Source organism: Amblyomma mixtum, chromosome 5, assembly GCF_055824585.1.
Source record: "Amblyomma mixtum isolate Tamu chromosome 5, ASM5582458v1, whole genome shotgun sequence".
NCBI lineage: Eukaryota > Metazoa > Arthropoda > Arachnida > Ixodida > Ixodidae > Amblyomma > Amblyomma mixtum.
This window is the reverse complement of record NC_143016.1, coordinates 42,369,667-42,387,191: the sequence shown is the minus strand read 5'-3', so window position 1 is coordinate 42,387,191 and position 17,525 is coordinate 42,369,667. Positions and strand designations below refer to the sequence as shown.

Below are 17,525 nucleotides of genomic sequence, written 5' to 3'. Positions count from 1 at the left end.
GCGGCAGTCTGCCTTCCTGGAAGCATTAGAATAGATTACGGGAAAGCATGATTAAAGCGTGCAATAAACGGTGACAACTTGCAAGAGAAAACAGAATTAAGGCGTCTGAAGTTTCTTCCAGCACAAATAACAAAAATGACGCTTTGTATTCCGCTCAGTATATCAGCTCCACGCGCCGTTGCCCGACTATTTGGAGAGCCGCGAAGTTTTAACAGGGCACGAGCAACCGTAGGACTGCACTGACTTGGCTATGTTTGCCAATTTAAAATATAATTCCTTTCCTGACAAAACCACGAGTCCTGCCCTTGCTATTGCGATCATAGGGAAAGATTTACAAGAATATGCCAGAACTTTCATACTCGTCTGCAGCTTCTTTAAGTTAGCGCAACAAAAGACATGAGCCAAGCTAACGGGGAAATCATCATGAGCGATGTTCCGTTTCGCAACAAAAAATTCCGTTATACACAAAAGTCCCTATTTCTAGCCCTTTTTCCCTGCAAGAGTTGAGAAAACCCAGCAAGTCGAGAAACAAAACAAGCAAACTTCAGTTCCTGAAATTTTCTGAAAAACTAAGCAAACTTCAGTTCCTGAAATTTTCTGAAAAACTAATTTTCTTTTCTTTAAATTTTACTTATAAAATAAAATTCCCAGGAAAAGCACACCCCTCGAGTCCTAGAAAAGCAACAGTCTAACACTTGGTCCTGCATGGATACGCATTCAAAAAGTAAGCTAACACTGCAGTCCTCTCTACTGCAGCGTGCGCGATGAGGACACTTCGAATGCAGCTAAGCAGCTCCAATATAATTTCTTTCAAACGAGGCAGCATAGACCACATGTATAACAATTAACCGCCAGCGCTGTACATGGCCTCTTAAGTGCTTCGTAAAATATCACATCAGCCTTACGGTTCGACCAGCTGGCCACAATGCCCCGCCGCCGCTACGCTTTGGCATATATGCCAAAGCGTTGACTTACTGCACGTATGGCTTCTGTAGCCGCGGATGCTCACCAGTAGCGACGGCGGAAGCTACCGTCATTCGCCGACTGTCGGAAGCGGCGCTGCGGTAAGGCCTCGACGGCGCGGTTCACTTCCGCCTCACCGACGCTGAACTGGGCGAGTTTAAGCTCCGTCTCCAGCAGGGCCTGCACCAAGAGAAGAAGCCTTTGTTCTTCGCACAAGTGCACGTGCTGGACGGTACACAGTCTCTCGAAACGCTCACAAATCGAACGAATTAAAAGCCACAAATTACTCGTGTTAGCGCTGCGGAGGTCAACTGCGTTGCCAATAACACCAGTCCCTCAAGCGACCTTCCTTGGAGACCAACACCAAAGAGCGTAAGCCACAGTTGTCTTCATGAGGGCTAACTGTGTGCCGCATTGGCTCAGTGCTGTAATTAATCCCCTTCTGATCATTTTTCGTCATAGTGTAGCAGCTCGAATGAAGAGCAGTCCGACACAAGGGTTCTTAAGGGTAACGGAGTGGATTCCAAGAGAAGGCGCTTAGGTGTAGCAGGGGGCGGCAGAAAGTTAGGTGGGCGGATAAGATTAAGAAGTGTGCGGGAATACGTTGGCCGCAGCTGGCAAAGGACAGGGCTAATTGGTGAGACATGGGAGAGGCCTTTGCCGTGCAGAGCGCGTAGTCAGGCTGTGAATGATGATGTTGATGATGACTTAGAAAGGACAACGTAGTGCTTTAACGGCTGCATTTCACAGCGGAATGTTTGTCTTCTCAGCGTTCGGCCCACTGAGCCGCGCAGCGAGCTTTGTACACAAATAAGCACTCCCTGAACCAGACCTAAGGTATTGCTCTCTGAAGATGAAACAGTAGCGTGGAACAGTTCACCTGATTTCTACTCACTTCAGCGTGAGCATGGCGGTCAAAAGTCGAGGTATAAACATATATATGTATATATATATATACACACACTGCACTACAAGGCGCACTGCTCTGCTGTGATATGCGGATAGATGACTTCCTTCCTTGACACAATACGTTCGATTGAATTCTTTGAATGGGTACCACTGGTTCTTTCACCGCATTCTGTTTTGCATCGTTTTGATGAGCCTGTTGGCTATTGAAGGCGATGCACATGCCGTGTTATACGCACAAGAAATTTTACCAGTAGTCGTTGACATTTGTGGTGTACACAAGCTTTATACTGCAAAAGAACGCCACGTCAAGCCGCAGTAGAACTCACGCAATTCAGGAGATTGCACAACTTACAAGTATGGACGCCACTTTTGTTTCCCCCGCAAAGGTTGCAAAAACAATATGCCTGCCTGAAAGCACGTGCACAAAAAGGTCGCCACTCCAAGCTGGGCATCATGTTTCACTGATGTTAAGCTAGCGTTCTCTTTCTGCATATGTAGAGCAGAGCCCTTCGCAGTCAGAGCTGCACTGAGCGCGATGCTTGTCCCCGATGCGGCACCGGTGTGAAGCAATCGGAAAACAACGTTGAGCAGCGGCATAGGCGGCAGCAGCTCACCAACAGCAACGGCACATCGCTGCGGAGTCTGAGGAAGGTTCGCAGGGGCGGCCCGGCCACGCAACCCGCGGACGTACGCCAGGCGCGTCGCTGCCCGCTCGTCCGAACCGCTTAGTGGCAGAGGTCGCGGCCGCCGCAGCCTGGTTGCTGGTAGCGGGGCCCAACCGGCAAGGCCCCGCGCCCCCGGGAGTCGATGGAACGCCAACCGGCCGAGCAGTGTCGCCCCTCCTGCCGATGCTCGCGCCGCCGACTCCCGGTGGCGACACTAGCTGCACGCAGGCCGTTCTAGCCAGCTTTTATTGCTGTGCGAGTGGCTGGGTCTTTTGAAGGAAATAAAAATTATTTTTCCTATCTTCAGGTCCTGGACCACGCCCATCAAAGAACTCTGCGCCTGGCGGACCTGCTGGCCCTTCTGCAAGAGACGGACAAAGAAGAAGATGAGGGCAAAAGGACGGAGAGGAAGCGATACGACACCCGTGGTGTTTTTTGAGCAGAAATCTTTATATGTGCCTATCGGGGTTCTCTCTGTAGAGCATTTGTGAATCGTGTGGCGAAATTGAATCGTCTATCACTTCTCACTCTCGTCTCGGCGGTTTGCTTCTCTGCGAAGAGCTTATCTGGAAATTCCCCTCGCTGTGTTCCTACTGTTCGAATGTGCAAGGCGCCCTGGCCAATCCTCCACTACGGGCATCTTGTTGTTGTTGCCTCTGAAGTAATGACACATACTCATGATGGCGGATTGCCCAAAGTTTGGTGCAGGTCCAAATAGGAGAAAAATTCATCCAGACTTATCTCAAATGGTTCACGAATAAAAATTAGCTACCTGGCGAATTGAACAACAAATTTTGAGAGATTTTGAGGATATTGGAATGAAAATAGGAAACAAAGAGGTCAGGGTTAAAATAAAGGACTTAAAAAGTAATAATAATAAACGAATAAATTTTGAGAGAAAAGTAATGAATATGAAGAGTTAACACAAAATACCTTACCTGTGAAGAAGCTCACACACCAGCTTAAAGGCATGCCCTTTGACGGCTGCACCGAATGATCGGAGGATGGGAATGGTAAACGGCAGCCCTGATCGAGCGAGGGGAATTTGCAAAATATTTAATTCTCTGCCGTGGAAACCGCCGGCAGGAGAGGATGAAATGATCTAAGGATTCAACGTGCCGGTATGGCACCCAAAAATTCCATGACGTGAACCCAGAAAGATAAAATTGAAGATTCAGACGAGGAATCATGCAGCGCAATAGCGTCATGGCAACGTCGCCCTGCCATGAAGCACATGAAAGATTGTTCCATTGAAGTTTAAGTGTTCATAGTCCGCTGTAGCAAGGATTTGCTCATGGCTCAGGTTGTGATGTAGTTGGAAAAGTTCAAAACAGGACACGGTCAGGAGAGTAAAGTCTGGAACGACGTGGGCAGCAGGCTCACTGATTGATGAATTCGCTAAGAAACCGGCCATCAAATTTGAACTAATGCCCCAGTTTCCTGGAATACACTCAAAAAGCACATCCTGCACATGAAGGGGCGCAAAGAACATTAGGGATCGGTACAAGAGACTAGTCCTCGAGCTTCTAAGCGCTCCCAAGACTAAGAGGCAGCCCGAGAGAATGGTTACATGAGAAATACAGCGGGGATTTTTGTTAAGGGTCCAGCCAATAGCAGGAAATTCGGCATCAAAAATTGGCTTATAATCTAGGCCTCGGACAGAATAACTGCAATCTAGTCCATGGGAATAAACACCTGCTGCTTTTTCGCCATGTTGAGAGGCATCTATGACAATAACTGCGTGGGTCGGATACGAGATGTTCTTCCAGGAGACCATTTAGCACACTGTCAGTCAAGTTGTTTGCATATCGCGACCACGTATAGTCAGAGCAAAGAGCAGAAGCAGCCTGCACATTCATAACGCATTGCACGGGCCTAAGAGAGACTGCCATTCTAGAGAACAAACACTCTGGAAACACATATGGAGGCATCTTGTATTGCGGCCCATTTATATCGAGAAACAAAGCTTGGTGAGTAAAAAAATGGGAGAAGCCACTCCAGGCGTAGGCTCAAGTCCCCGTAAGAAGGTACGCACTTTGAGAAGCTAGAAGCGAGAGTTCAAGTCCCGTAGAGGACAACATTTGCCACTGAGTTTGGCAAACCAAGGCAAAGCCGAAGAGCGCACCTCTCCAAAAGCAACCGAGGTTGAATTTTGCATCTACGACAACCAGAGAACAGGGCGCAGCCGAACTCCAAATTTGACTTTGCGTATCGTCTTGAACAAAAGTCTTCAGGCCAAATATTTTTCGTTCGACCCGCATTACGGTGTCATGACGGCATCGTTTAAGACCACAGGGCTTTGCCAAGCTAGGAGAAGGTTTCTTACCGCGGTAGAGAAGCTTGCTGCTTGGCGTGTTGTTTGAATAATCCTCTACAGAGGGAATTAAAGGAACACTTGTACCCCTACAAGCGAACGCAGTTGCCTAAAGACTTTTGACGGGCGGTGTACATCTTATGGAGAAATAAAAAGAGTACCTCTGCGCATGCCAAATTTCTTATTGCTGATTCACGTCAGGTGACCGAGAGCTAGCTCACCTTTCAGGACAGAGGGGGCCGGGCTTGGTCAAGCAGCAGTTATGCGGCTTTTACCCGTCACCCCCTTTTCTCCTTGAGAGAGAAAATAAAGACGATTTGATTTGAAATGGGGTTCGTATATTACACCTAGGTATTTTAAGGACATTGGTTGATTGAAAACATCTTTATTTACTGAATATTCGTAGAGCAATTGGGTGGGCCGCCTAGTCCGGTAGTCCACTGGCTATTGCTGCTGCGCTGGCACTCCCCACCAGCCAGTGCTGACGGTCAGGATCTTCGCTCAGAAGAATAGCCTCCCACTGCTCCTCTGAGGGGTTTGGAATGAGGTCAACTATGGGATTAAATTGGCATGCCCACACCCTGTGGTAGACGTTAGCCACCTCTCCGCAATGTGGGCACTGCGAGAGTATAGTGTAGGGTACCACTGGTGTAACTTAGCTGGCCTTGGGTATGTGTTGGTTTGTAGTCTCCTAGGGGTGTTCTGTTCCAACTTATTGAGAGAAAAACTTGAAGGATTTGGGCGCCATGATGCAGTGGTGAGTTATAAAGACGGGGCGCTGGTGGGAAAACTAGAACGGAAGGTTTGTTCACGTTGAGAATTAAATAAACTTACACAGTCAAGCTTCCAGGGCATTGAGGTAGGCTTGCGATAACTGGCACAGTGAATGAATTATCTGTGGAAGATGCAAAAAAAGGTTATGTCACCAGCATACACGTATACTTTGATATCACCCTGAGTAGGTATGTCCCGCATCACTATGTTAAAATGCAACAGGGCCGGTCCTTGAGGCACACCTATAGCTTGGGAAAAGGTTTCGGAAGTACAGGATGAGGCGGAACAGAAGAAACGCCTATCTTTTAGGAATTCTTGCAACCATGCAAGAATGTAAAAAGGCGGACGAACTTTTACAAGCTTGTTCAGGGGTATTGAATGATCAATGCTGTCATATGATTTGGCGATATCCAAAGGGACAAAAGCCGCGACCTGTTTCTTCTCTCTTTCAAGGTTCAAGGTTCGTGTATTGCATGTTTAGGGTACAAGATTAAAAAAAAAACACTGGAATACAGAAGGAGGTGCCAAAGTCATAGACTGTGGACGGGTCCTCCTGTAAGAACAATTGTAAAAAAGAACATACAATCAGCAGATGCAAAAATTATAAAGTTTGCAACCCAATACTGTTTTCCAAGTCTAATTGAGCTGCCCAGATCGAACACCCTCTATGAAACTCTATCTGAGCAGCACTGAAGGCATGTAACGCCATGACACGATCTGTAAGGCGGCTGTGAATAATGCGTTAATTAAGTTGGACTAAACTAGAGAAGAGGTAAATCGGCTGAATATTATCGATTACAAAACCCATCCTAGGTTCTTTGAGCAGTAAGATTATTTTCGCGATTTTCCATTCGGGAGGGAGCCAAGCTGTCTCGAGAGACACGTTAACAATATGCAAAACATCAGTGGTAAAGTCTTGCACATTAGCCTTCAACACACCGACAGTCGGTTTGTTTTTGGGGGGTTTTACGTTCCAAAGCGACTGAGGCTATGAGAGACGCCGTAGTGAAGGGCTCCAGAATTTCGACCACGAGGGGTTTTGTGACGTGCACTGACATCGCACAGCACACGGGCCTCTAAAATTTCGCCTCCAGATCCAACCCGCGTCTTTCGGGTCAGCAGCCGAGCACCATAACCAAACCTACCGATAGTGACCCTGTCGCATCCAGAAGCTGTAGGTTTTAAGCTAGACACTATAAAAATAATTCAGAGGGTTAAACCACGATGTAGCCTGCGCGCAGAGTGAGTGAGACGAACGGAACCACTATCCGCACTTGAAAGCGCAGAGCAATAACTCGCATTTCTGGTCAAGTTGATTTTTTGTTTCCTGGGGCGGTAACACCATCGACTCTGTAACATGAGAGGTCGGCGAATTATGGTTGCGTTCCATGAACCGGTACAAAGCTTTGTGATTATCTGGCCTGTATAGATAACTGTACAAATTCGCATTGTATTGCTCTTTTGCCTTACCAATAGTTCTTTTAAATGTAGCCGTTAAAAATTTGCAATTTATCCAATTCCGTGGGCAATGGTTAAGAGAGCGGCTCTTCCAGGCAGCTTGTACGTAAAATTACGTAAAATTATCATGACGTAAAATTATCTCTGGGTTTAATAGTGAGATTCGGTTCTGTAAATCATGAAAAGAAGATGCGATATAACGGCAACTTCATTATGATACTTTGAATCCCGCCATGCTTACTGAAAAAACAGAGAGGCTGTAAACACATCGGCTTACAGGGGAACCTTTCTTGCTTTCAGTGTTTGAATGGGCAAACTTCGACGGAGAAGAAGCTCAACGCTTCAAGGAAGGACTATCTCGTCGTCCGAAGGGCGAACGGTCGATAGGCGAGTGTCCCCCGCACCTTGTATCGGCACATACGAGGACGCAGGAGGAGTTGGTGCCTGGGGAGAGTCACCAGTGACGCTATAGGAAGGACTAGTTGACGGTGCAGGATGACCAACAGCTGAAGCGCAAACTGAGTAGAAATGACCTGGTAGAGAGCTTCACTAAGGTAGTCAACATGCGATCCGCACCTCCGGCAAGCGCCTTATCAGCTGAGCTAACAGACTTCGTTAGCACCGCCTCAAAACATGAGCCAGACGTTCTAGCAAGGCCAGCATAAGAATGCCTTTTCCTGTCTAGTAGTGCAAAAGCATCGGCTCTAGAGCACTTTCTGTGCTAGATGATGTTCAGAACACTCTGCTCATCAGAACGTTTTGGACAGCCAGCATCATCAGCCGGATAATCGCCGCGACAGAGACTGCAACGATGTGCAAAGGTCTGGGAATAGTTGTCCCCGCAAAGTCGACAACGCGTCACTGATTTGCTGCTCAGCTTCTATGAACAAAGCGCCAGCAATTCCTGCATTGCAAAGGTCGAGGATGCAGCGGGTCGACACGGTACACTATAGGCTGTTATGCTCGGAAAGCCCCCCCCCCCTTCCCTTCCCTCCGCCTAAGTGAATTAGCACGCGGACTCCATCGACCGGGGTAACCACGGTGGCGGCGGCGACAGCAAGCCCCCTGTGGGAACAGCGCATGGCGAAGGTTGCCAAGGACAGCCGTAACTGACCCTCCCGAGAAAATCCGGGTGTCAGTCGCTTCATGTTATCCATCGTCAAGGGAAAAGTTGACGGCGAGCGGCTTCCCTACCCCGCGTGGTCCTGCACGCAGCCTTTGGAACAAGTGCACCCACCTGCAGACCCGGGGAACGCACGTGACACGTACAACCACGTGCAGGTCGTGGAACGCAACTCCCGCGTGCTCCCACCTGCAGACCATGGGAACGCCACCTGCGCTGCCTACGTGACATACGAGGTCTGTTAGAAAAGTATCCGACCTTATTTTTTTTTTCTGCGAACATTTGTTGGATATGAAACAAGCGCGCTTGTATCAGCCGACCTTGAACCTTCGTGCGCATACGGGAATTTTTTCCCGCCTGCCAATAGCGTAAGTCGATGGGATGTAGCGTTTGAGTGAGGTAGTGCCCAGTGCTCTCGCCGGTTTTTTATTCCAAGGAAAAGGGCGAAGCGACTGGAGTAGCGCTATTGCATCACATTTTGCCAGAAACTCGGCGACAGTCAAGTGGAAACTCTTCAGAATATTCAGATGGCTTTCGGTGACGACGCTATGAGCAGCACACAGATTAAACATTGGTACAACTGGTTTAAACACGGCCACACATCGGTGGACCTCGGTGGACATCGCTGGGGCGCACATCGCACGCTCCGGTCGGCCATCAATATGCCGCAATGACCATGTCATTGCCCAAGTGAACGCTGTGGTGATGCCGGATCGTCGTGTGACTATCCGAGAAATTACGGAAGAGGTAGACATCAGCACTTTTTCTGCAAATTCAATTATCACCGAAGATTTGGTCACGAAGAGAGTTGTGGCGAAATTCATGCCGAAGCTGCTCACGGTGGATCAAAAGCAGCTTCGTGCTGAAGTCCCACAGGAGATGCTGGATTCCACAAAGAGTGACCCCGATTTCATGAACACCATAATCACTGGTGACGAGTCTTGGGTGTGCGGGCACGATCCAGAAACCAAATCCCAGTCGTCACAGTGGAAGCATTCCACGTCACCATGACTAAGGCCTGCCAACTGCGCAGCAACGTCAGAGCGATGCTGACTGCTTTCTTTGACTCCCGCTGTGTGGTACACCACGAGTACGCACCACAGGGTCAAATTGTGACCAAAGAGTACTACAGGGATGTCCTCCGTCGCCTACGTGATGCTGTGCGGCGCATGAGACCGGAGTTGAGGTCAACAGGAAATTGGCGCATCCATCACGACAATGCTCCCGCACATTCGTCGCACTTTATTCAGACTTCTTTGGCGAAAAACTAGACTCCTGTAGTTCAACAGGCTCCTTGCTCTCCTGATATGGCCCCCTGCGGCTTCTGGCTATTTCCCTAAATCAAGAGTCCATTGAAAGGAGCGCGATTTCAGACAAGATAGGACATTATGGCTGCAACGACAGCTGAGCTAAACTCCATTCCGAAAGAGGCCTTCCCAGAATGCTTCCATTAATGGCAGCACCACTGGGGGAAGTGTGTGGAGTCCCAAGGAGACTACTTTGATAATGATTAGGTTTCCAACGCTCCAGTTATGCCAGTTTTTTTTTCTTTGGCCAAAGGTCGGATACTTTTCTAACAGACCTCCTAGATGGCATCCCCCTCATCCTCAGGCTGATCACATGACGGGGGCATGCCCACTGGTGAGTAAGTGCGTGATGAGTGTCAGGGTGATCGTTTCAGGACACGCTTTCCTCGGCAGGATTACCGTCCATCCAGGGAATGAAGACCACATAAAACTCGGCAGCTAGTGCGGCCGAGAGACACCCGTTTGCGAAGAGGTTCGCTCCTCACCGAGACTCCCGTCTCTTAAGACGCTCTCTTTAAATGAGAGGCACTCTCAGTTACTGTTTACTTGTGCATGATGTAAAATACTTCTATAAAGCAGTTCTCTTTGTCTCCTCGTAACCACGTCATCCGATCTTCCTCGTCCCTTCTCCAGCCCGACCACGCTACCCGATCCCAACAGAGCATACCTTAAGATCAGACGGGCACGTAGACACTGCAAACATTGCGATCACAGACTCTGTCGGCAAACGAGAGACATCTGCATCTCTGGTACAGCGGAACACTGATATCCCGCCAACACTGGCGTCCTGAAAGTGCTCAAGCATTTCCCCGAGGATTATGCCTTTGGTACAAGCAAGTCGCTCAGGTACGAAAGGTTTAACTAGAAAAGACGCGAAGGATAAGCAATGCGGCAAGTCCGACACGCACTGCACGGCCGAGGATCTGCACGGAATTCCCCTCTTGCCGAAAGGATGCGCCTCAAGAATTTCCAAGTGGCTGCTGGTAACTGCTGCTCCTGTATCATATTAGATGGTTTGGGTTTTCGAGTTGTAAGGCTCCATCTGCAATGGGTACAACACCACTAGAATCTCACTGACGCCAATCCGTCCGAATGAATCCAGGGGCAAACTTTGGGCCGGCAGACTGGCGAACCAGAGTGCCGGACCCCCAGCTGGGGAAGCTAAAGACATAGCTTGAAGCTAAGGGGAAATTAAACCTAACTACCGCTTAAATAAAAAAAAAACACCTGTCCAAAACAACAACACGTGGAACGGCCTCCCGGTAGAAGGTGTAGGAGAGTCCGGAGGAGGCAACGAGATCGAAGACAGGAACAGAAGCAAAGGCAGAGGCAGGCTGTTGCTGCAGTAAGACCACTTTGTCTCCTTTTCATTAAGCTTGTCTCTCTCTCCACCAGAGTCCAACAGCGACAACAACACGTAACATCACGGCTCTGGAAGGAATGCTGTTCGCAGACTGTCACTGCCAGGTGTGAAGGGTGCCATCGAAAGTGGGCGCTGTTCCCGCGGCAGCGCAGGCGCTTCTCCCCACGTGTATGAAGAAAGACAGCAATGTTCGTGCGTGTAAAGCCCATGCTGCAGAACTGGCAGGGCCGTATTGTTGTCATAGAGACGAACAACTATTCGAGTTGACAGGACATCAACTTCTTAAAGACAAATAGCACTGAGGACAGTGTCACCGGCACCAGGTCACTAAGTTCACATTTCTCGTTCTTTAATTTGTGCGGGGTGGAGTCAATTACTAATACTTTGTATAGAGATACCGGTGATGGCAGTGTTCCTATTCAGCAGAAATAATTTATTTTGCTTGAAAATTAAGGGGCTTATGTGCTTCCTTTTATTGACAATTATTCAAGGGTCTGCAAGATTGACCGAATGTTTTGTCTGTAAGTGTAAAAAGGTACACCAAAAGGCGCCACACGAGCAGCAAGCGTGAAATCGCGAGCGTTATATACCACTTTTGCGCCCGGCAGTACACTCAACATACCATGTCAATGTTAATACGCGATGGGGAAAAAAATAGGGGACACGAGCTCCGCCTTTAAATGTATGACGCGACAGCTTTAATGGGTCCCGTCAGCTACTCCACTTGATCTCATTGGCATGTTACCCGATATGTCACCGATATGATATGTCACCTATCCCATGCCACACCAAAGTCACGTGACACAAGCGTACAGTCGTTCGCGCACACTACTACTCGCTTAATAATTGCTCTCTTAATTAGTGCATCTCTAATCACACACCTACTGATTATCATACAGTCGTAAGGTAATACATTATGTGAAAGACTAAATGACACGCATTAAAACCCGCTATAACCGAGTTGTACGAACGACCCTGTGTGGTATAGGGTTAGTGTGTATGACTCGAATCCAAGGGTCAGGTGTCCGATTCCTCAGTTACCATCGGATTTTTGCTTTCAGCGCAATTAAATTGCACCGTATACTTTCATGTCGTAATGACGTCTGAGTCACGTTTGAACCTTGTAATCACAATTTATGTACTTTTTTCTTCGCTTTTCAAATCCGCCGCTCCACGTGGGACGTCAAACGATGTTCAACCAATCCGGGGTTTCGCGACCCAACGCCGGACGCCGCCTTTTCCGCTGAACGGGGGCCTTGAAAGACACTTTTATTTGGGCGTACGCAACTACCCTATTTCTTTTTCTTTTTGACTAGAATGTCATATTCCCTCGTTTGTCCCCTGACCAACTCTGCCCTCTTATTTCTCTTAATTAAACACCTGCCATTTTTTTTCATAACTCGCGCGTTGTCCTCAATTTGCGTTGAACCCTTTTAATTAGCCTCCACTTTTCTGCCCCGTAAGTGAGCACCGGCAAGTTACAGCTGCCATGTACAGGCGCGGCCATAAGTAAACGGAGCACGCTATTGCGTTCGAAGTGCAATCACGCTTTCTCCATAAAGAAGCGTTGTTTGTCTACAAGAAAGCCCACCAACCTCCTCTACCAGCATGCGCGCACCACTGCTGGAAACTTCAATCAGGTGACGCGTGAAAAATATTCGAAGACAGTTGCGTGCTCCGTTTACTTTTGTCCGCGCCTGTACTTTTCTCTTTACATGTATTGTTAAACTGCCATATGGTGTATTTGATAATCTATGCATTAAATATCTACTTCCATTCGTTTTGAATTATCTTGCTCTGGATAGAGACTGTGATTGGTTCCTTTGAGGTCACGTGACCTTGTGACATCGGACGGTGGATTTTGCGCCTGACTTGCACTCACAACAGTTCGTTAGAAAAGAACGCCCGCCAAAAAAATAGTGAAAAACAAAAAACACTACGGTTCAGAACCTACTCGGAAAGAACCCCAGGTGGTCGAAATTTCCGGAGCCCTTCAGTACGGCGTCTCTCATAGCCTGAGTCGCTTTGGGACGTTAAACCCCAATAAACCAAACCAAACCATCATTCATCATGTTTGACTGTGGGCGAGCTTCAGCTTGCTTTTTAAGCCGTCGTTTAGTTAGCCGACGGGTCACTGACCATAGACCGTGGATGCAAGAGGGAAGACTGCCATTATGTTAAGGACAAAAATCATTGTCGCTCTTTCGCAATCGCGCTCGTTTGTCTTGCACAAAGGATGGCTCTCAGTTTCTGCTATCGTCTTCAACTTGGGTCACATAACGGTGCCGTCCACTCGTGCAGAATGTTGACTACCGCGGATGGCTTGCCCGCGCTTTCTTGATACCCTTGTCAAGTTCATGTTCACTAAACCAACTTCCGGCCGACGGGAAGCTTTGCCCTTAACATAAGCGCTCGCCGAAAATTCGCGTACCTATTACACTCTTTATACTTCAATATATGAAAAAATATCTTTCTCAGTGGACAAACAAAACTGTGAAAATGTTTGTAACATTTATCTTTGCGCTATCACTTCCTTGAAATATGAACCAGTAAGCGATAACTGCATTAGGGACACCGTTTTCGACACCGTTGCTCTGTCTTCTCATGCAAAACGCAGTTTTTTCAGATCCTATATGTACTTTGAACAAAGCGACTTTTCGGCACAGGCTCCTCTCTGTGACCAAATGTGTTGCTTTTAACTTTCGTGCCTTTGGCATTGTCAAATAATGTGAAAGCAATTTCCGGTTTTTGTTTTGTGTACTATGTAGCCCCGCTCTTTTCAGAGTGTCGTACGGGCGAAATCATAAATAAAGGAAGTGTTTATGAGGGTTTAACGTCCTAAAGCTACTCAAGCTTTGAGGAAAGCCGTAGTGAAGAGCTCCGAAAATTTTGACCAGCTGGGGTTCTTTAACGCGCAGTGACATCGCCCAGTACACGGGCCTCTAGACATACATCAAGTAATACTGTCAAACTCAGTGCAGATGCGAACGAAACCTTCGAAACGTGCAGGCTCATTACTGTGATGCACAGCGATCCCACATTCGCCCTCCCATGCACGACCGCGTTCGCTTAGAGCACGAACCTTGCTCGTGAAGCGCGACTTCAGTGTTTCACAAAATCCAACAACGATGTTCACGCATCGGTTTGCAAATCTAGCGGCAGCACAAACCACACGTCACCACTTTCTGAGACGTGTTCTAAGGCGCGATAGCTCTATCCGCCTGAACAGGAAGTTAATTGTTCGACGACTTCACACGTTTTCACTTTAAGCCCTAAGTTTGTCGAAATAAAAACAGAAACCATACTGTAACCTGCAATGTATAGAAACAGTTCGTGAACAAAAAAAAACAAAAACAGAGCGTGTGGGGTATGGCAGAAAAAAAAATAATGGCAGCTGATTTCCATAGTTAGGCCAAATGCGAAAACATGCGGTAGTAGGGTGTGTTTCGCAATTTTTGCTAGATTAAACATTGCTACGCCTGGATGTTTTTCATTGTGCGTCTTTATGAAAGATGAGCCACCTGCCATCGAGGTCCCGCGACATTGTGACGTCATCACAACTTGCCAGGTATGCGCTGTTTTTTTCGTGTGTGTATTTATATGACGTGCTTCTTGCTAATAAAAAAATGAGTTGTAAGTTAAGCGCTGGTTTGTGTATCTGGTCTCTTTCTTGGTCTGTGTGTTCACGCTGTTGAACCACCGTTATGAATCAACACCAATTATCCCAGTCTTCAGTTCTTGTACAGGTTATAAACCTGGGCAGGTTGCCCAACGTGGCAGGTGGCCCACCTGCCAAAAGCACGCTTGAGACAGACAGACAGCGGCTAAATACGGGATAGCTAAAGAAACATAGCGCAAGAACAAAAAGACGACGACGAGACGGGACAAGCGCTTACTGTCAACACAGCGTTTATTGCGGAAATGAGCATATATGCCCTTCTGAATCAGCGGAAGGGGAAAAAAAACTACGTAAAAGTTGCTGACAAACAGCCAAGCACGTGCTAAGCCAAGAACTCAAGCTCTTTCCATGATAGTGCCCCAGACAACCTACTGACACGTTTATCCCCTGCCCGAGCTATCTCCAAAGCTTCAATAATTTCTGTTCATAGATCGTTGCGGTGTCGATACGAAGTGATCGTCTTATCGAACAAGGGACGGCAAGGTGGCTAAGCGTCGCATTTTTGACAATGCGTAGTCAGGTGGCCGTCTGTGGCATTATTAAGGAAAGAGCTTGATTTCTTGGCTTAACATGTGGCTTGGCTGTTTGTCACCAACTTTCGCGTGTTTTTTTGTTGTTGTTGTTGTTTTTTTCCCTTCCGTTGATTCAGAAGGCCATATATGCACATTTCCAAAAAACGCTGTTTTAAAAGTTAGCGCTTGTTCCGTCTAGTTGTCGTCGCCGTCTTTTTGTTCCTGCGCTATGTTTATTTAGTTACGCTCTATTACCGACACGCCCAAGCCTATTCGCTTCTAAATAAGGGGGAATCCCTACCGTAGCGTACCGAAACTGAGGGAGCGTGACGTCATGCTGCTGGACTTGACAAGCCAGGCTCTCCCGAGGCCATTCATTTACCTTTTTTTTTCGCGCATTCCAAAGTCCACCCCATGTGACTGCCGGGACTAGGAATTGGGCAATAAAACCCGCCGCGGGCCGTGACATGGAGCTGACTTCATCACTTTTATTCTTTTTGTTCTTGTTTACGCTTCAAAACTGTCCTGTGACACCCACTTCTGAGATATTCTTTTGTTTTCTCCTTGAAGGTGTTCACCTATTCCACATTGCGTCCCACTACTGGTAGTGGGCGAGCACGTGAGCCGGAAAAACAAGAAAAATAAAAATTCAAGGTTTAAATTAGGACTATGCAGCAACGCAACATTGCGGTCTGTTTTGTGGCGAAAGGCTGCGAAAATATATAATCGGCTTATCGCTGCCGGCTCCGGTCTGCACTGCTGACGCTGCGCGCTGTGTCACAAAATGGCGGCACCTCGGATTCCCGCGAATGCGAGCGGGTCGCCTCTTCCAGTCGCGCCGCACTGCTTGTTCCCCTGCGGCAACCGTTGTTCCGTTCTGTGCACCTTTCACTGCATCCCGGAGAAAGTCGCACCAGCGGCTGGTTTGGTTGCGCAACACTCACACAATCACTGCGTCGCCGACCGCCGGAACTCGCGTGGAAAGAGCAAAAACACATCTCGAGGAAGCGAGAGCTTCCGGCGCATACGCGACAAGCGGCGCGCGCGGCAAAACTGACGACGCCGTTTTCTCTCCGGTGACTGAGTCATCCGCCATGGCTTCGAGACTGCTGACTCTCGGAGTGCTCGCGTCACTAACTTTGCTTCACCATGTGTCAGAGGGTGAGTGAATGTCACTTTGCACGCTTCCATCGCAGCTTCGTGAGTTCTTTTTCGTGAGGCCTCGCGAGAAGTGTCTCAAAGATGCAGTGGCCATCACGTGTGCTGAGAAAAATCAAGGTTTTGTGCATGCTATCGTTGTGAGCAGGTACTGCGAGCGCCAGTGCTATTTATTTATTTATCACAATACCCGCAGTGCCCGTAGGCATTACAGGGAGGGGGGACAAACCCCCAAAAAATAACGCAACACATCATGCACATCGTCAACACCATCAACACATCATGTATGTATGAAAAAAAAACTTTGCGGGAACACTTTCACACACGCGCACACACAAAAAACTCTATTTTACTTCAGTAGGCATAAAGACTGAAAATACTATAGTTAGGGGGAATCGTTGCGACATCGGATGAAGGCTAGCTCCGTTTGCCTATAGTTTTGGGGAAAAAATAACATTTTAAATGTTTCATTCTTCTCCTAATAGACCAAAGGCCACGCGTTCCTTTATTTCTTTTCTTACGCTGCCGTCTAAACCCGCTGCGTATTAAGAGAGAATGGGCGCTGAGTGGGATCGCCAGGGTGCACCATGAGAGCCGTAGCTTTGTAGCCGTATGGCTGCGCTCGGGTGCATACCCGTAAGCCATTACTCCCTTATAACAAATCTTCTCCACCTTGGGTGATTCCCCTAAACGTTTGACCAACCATGAAAGAAAAATTGTATTTTAGCAAATGTTTTATTATTATAATCACCCTCAAAAATGGCGCATTGAAAATCACATCGTCAATAAATATCATTCGGCTTAACGAAATGTAGTCATGCAGTAAATAAAATATACTTCAATAGCGACTGCCTCGTTTTGGCGTTGCAGCGGATGGAAATGAGACGCTGTAATAGAACAAAAAAAACAAGAGATGCAGGTACGCTCACTGCCTTACGCAGGAATGGGTCGACACGCAAAATCTCCACTTGCCAACGTTTTGACCTGCGATGGAGATGTGTAGACTGCGCACCAACGTACTTCGTTGATACTCGACATATGGGCATCGATTGCGCGTAGATGTGTTTCACGATCACGGCTGCGCACGATCGAAAGAGGAACGGAGTTGTCCCCGTGGGAGCGCGAATCGGAGTGCCTTGTTTGCTTTAACACGCGACCCCGAAATTAGTCGCTCGATTTTTCTCCTACCGCGAAAAAATGGCCATATTTTCGTTATTTCTGAGCGGCCTATAATTATGAGGTGCAAAGTTGAATGCAACATATCAAAATGAGGCTAATTAAAACACACGCTTAATAATGT

The 17,525-nt window shown here is 47.7% G+C and overlaps 1 protein-coding gene and 1 pseudogene across 1 annotated transcript in view; both read left to right on the top strand.

The window, feature by feature from the left end:
* The first annotated feature begins 5,597 nt into the window (after window positions 1-5,597).
* On the top strand, window positions 5,598-10,986 carry LOC149341907 (protein GVQW3-like; annotated as a pseudogene).
* A 5,116-nt stretch (window positions 10,987-16,102) lies between these two features.
* Window positions 16,103-17,525, top strand: part of LOC149341906 (uncharacterized) — a 69,668-nt gene continuing 68,245 nt past the window's right edge. Inside the window, exon 1 of the mRNA XM_089544205.1 lies at window positions 16,103-16,228. Within this exon, the coding sequence (XP_089400331.1) occupies window positions 16,162-16,228 (67 nt within the window). The 5' untranslated portion in view covers window positions 16,103-16,161. The remainder of the gene's footprint in view (window positions 16,229-17,525) is intronic.